The 1987-nt window shown below is 36.1% G+C and overlaps 2 protein-coding genes across 2 annotated transcripts in view; both read right to left on the bottom strand.

Annotated features, from left to right (window-relative positions):
* Nucleotides 1–80: 80 nt before the first annotated feature.
* Nucleotides 81–1389, bottom strand: LOC119581898 (uncharacterized protein DDB_G0287625-like). The gene has a single exon (XM_037930060.1). The coding sequence runs from the start codon at nt 1299–1301 to the stop codon at nt 702–704; it is 600 nt and encodes a 199-aa protein (XP_037785988.1). The 5' UTR covers nt 1302–1389; the 3' UTR covers nt 81–701.
* LOC119581897 (PIN2/TERF1-interacting telomerase inhibitor 1-like) overlaps nt 1324–1987 on the bottom strand; it is a gene marked incomplete in the record, with an annotated part of 6988 nt that continues 6324 nt past the window's right edge. Inside the window, 1 exon segment of the mRNA XM_037930059.1 lies at nt 1324–1987. Coding sequence (XP_037785987.1) covers nt 1416–1987 — 572 coding nt within the window.

Below are 1987 nucleotides of genomic sequence, written 5' to 3' on the forward strand. Positions count from 1 at the left end.
ATAGATTAATATCCAAAGGAAAATAAATATCTGCCAAAACATAAACCAGGGCTACCATTTTTTGGTTACCAAAAATCAGATAATTTTCAAATTTTATTTCAATATGAGATAACATCATAAATTATGTGGAATCCACTGATTAACAATCATTAAAACTCTGTAATCAGCACAGGCCTGCTGAATTCAACAATTTCCATTTTAACATTCCTTACTTGTAAACATTTTCTTTCTGTACCTGCAGTACATTCTAACTATGGGAGTAAACAAATAAAGGACAGTGATTTTGTGTTGGTTACAAGAGCTATTTTGCATAACTCCTTTTCCTCAGTATTAAGCACCTCTTCACAGATTATAGAGAAAACAAAGAAATGATCCTTGCCATCCATTTGACTTTAATTAATCATTCACTTGTACATATCAAATGGTCTTCATTTTCTCAATAACTGCCTTTCTCATGCAACACTTACGGAGCAGGTATTTTTCTGGATAAAAAAAATCAAATCAAATCAAATCCAAAAAGATATACAATTGTAACTATATTATTATACATATCTGACAAGGGACAAATCACTGGCACTTCATCTTTTACTGTCGATAGTTTCAAAACAGACTTTGGCATTCCCTTTTTTCTTGCAGGACTAGTTTTTACAAAAAACAGACAGACATATGCACACTGGAAATATATAATCTTATCTCAATCCTCACATTTCATAACCTTTATGCTTCAACACATTTGAACCTTTGAAACCTTGGAAACCTTCTTTAACTTCTTTTGAATTGATAACCTTTCTTTCTTTTGGTTTCCTTTTCTCTCCACTGTTCTCTGGATTATGGAAAGGTTTCCAACTATCTGGCCTATTGTTGAAACGTTTCTGCATTGGATTTCTGGAAAACATTTGATTATTTGGCCCAGTATTCCTGATATTCTGCACTGGATTTCTGAAAAACATTGGATTATTTTGCCCAATGTTCCACATATTCTGCATCAGATTGTTGAAAAACATTTGGTTATTGTTATTTGGGCCAAAAATGTTCCACATATTAGGCATCAGATTTCTGAGAGAGGCACACACACACATCTGATTATTTGGCCCAGTGTTCATGGTATTCTGCAGCTGATTTTGGCAACTTGTTTGATTATTTGGCCCACCGTTCCCAGAAGCTGTTTGCTTATTTTCCGTCTGACCAGTTCTGATTTGCTCTTGCGTCTCATTGCTACCTGAAACCTTGCTATCTCTTTCTTTTGATGCTTCTTCCTTTTCAATCTGAGGCTGCTTGAATTTCCGTTCTGTGGCATTCATCTTCTTTATTATCTTCTGCACATTTGCTTTTTTTCTTTTAATCTCTTCAGCAAATGATGTTGGATCTTTTGTAATCACATCAGAGACAGCAAGATCTACGAAGTCCAGCTCTAGTCATCTTTTCTTTCCATCTGATTTATCTTCAGAATTATTTGTCTTCTCACTCTCTGCTCCCTCCTTTTTGCCTTCTGCTGTGCTTGAATGACCCTTTTCCTCCACACTCAGAGCCTCACCCTTTTCTGAAGGAGAGTTCTCATCTTTGTCTGCATTTCTCTTTTGTTTCTTCTTCTTTCCCTTCTTCCTTTTTGGCACAGATTCCTCCTCTTGCACAGTTTCTTCTCCAATTTTTGCCTCTCCCACATCTGAGCAGTCTTGAGGCACGACTTCAGGAAGTTCAACTGAAGGTTCGCTACAATTCTCTTCTTGAATTTCTTCTTGGCATAAGCTTTTCTTTTTCTTCTTCTTTTTCTTTTCACTGGATTGTGGTTCAGTAACACTGCTTTCCTCATTATCTCCATCAATTTCTTCTATCTTCCTCTTCTTTTTCTTCTTTGATTTTTGTATTTCATTTCCTGCATCTTCCACTCCATTTATTTCCTCTTCATTTCCTCGTTCCTCATCTGTCTTCTGACCATCCACACTTGCAGATTCTCTTTCACAACCATTTTCTGTGGGTAACTCCTCTG

Source organism: Penaeus monodon, chromosome 15 (genome assembly GCF_015228065.2).
Source record: "Penaeus monodon isolate SGIC_2016 chromosome 15, NSTDA_Pmon_1, whole genome shotgun sequence".
Classification (NCBI taxonomy): domain Eukaryota; kingdom Metazoa; phylum Arthropoda; class Malacostraca; order Decapoda; family Penaeidae; genus Penaeus; species Penaeus monodon.

Coding starts and splice junctions, on each gene's coding strand:
- LOC119581898 (XM_037930060.1), bottom strand. CDS start 1,301: ATGAATGCCACAGAACGGAAATTCAAGCAGCCTCAGATTGAAAAGGAA.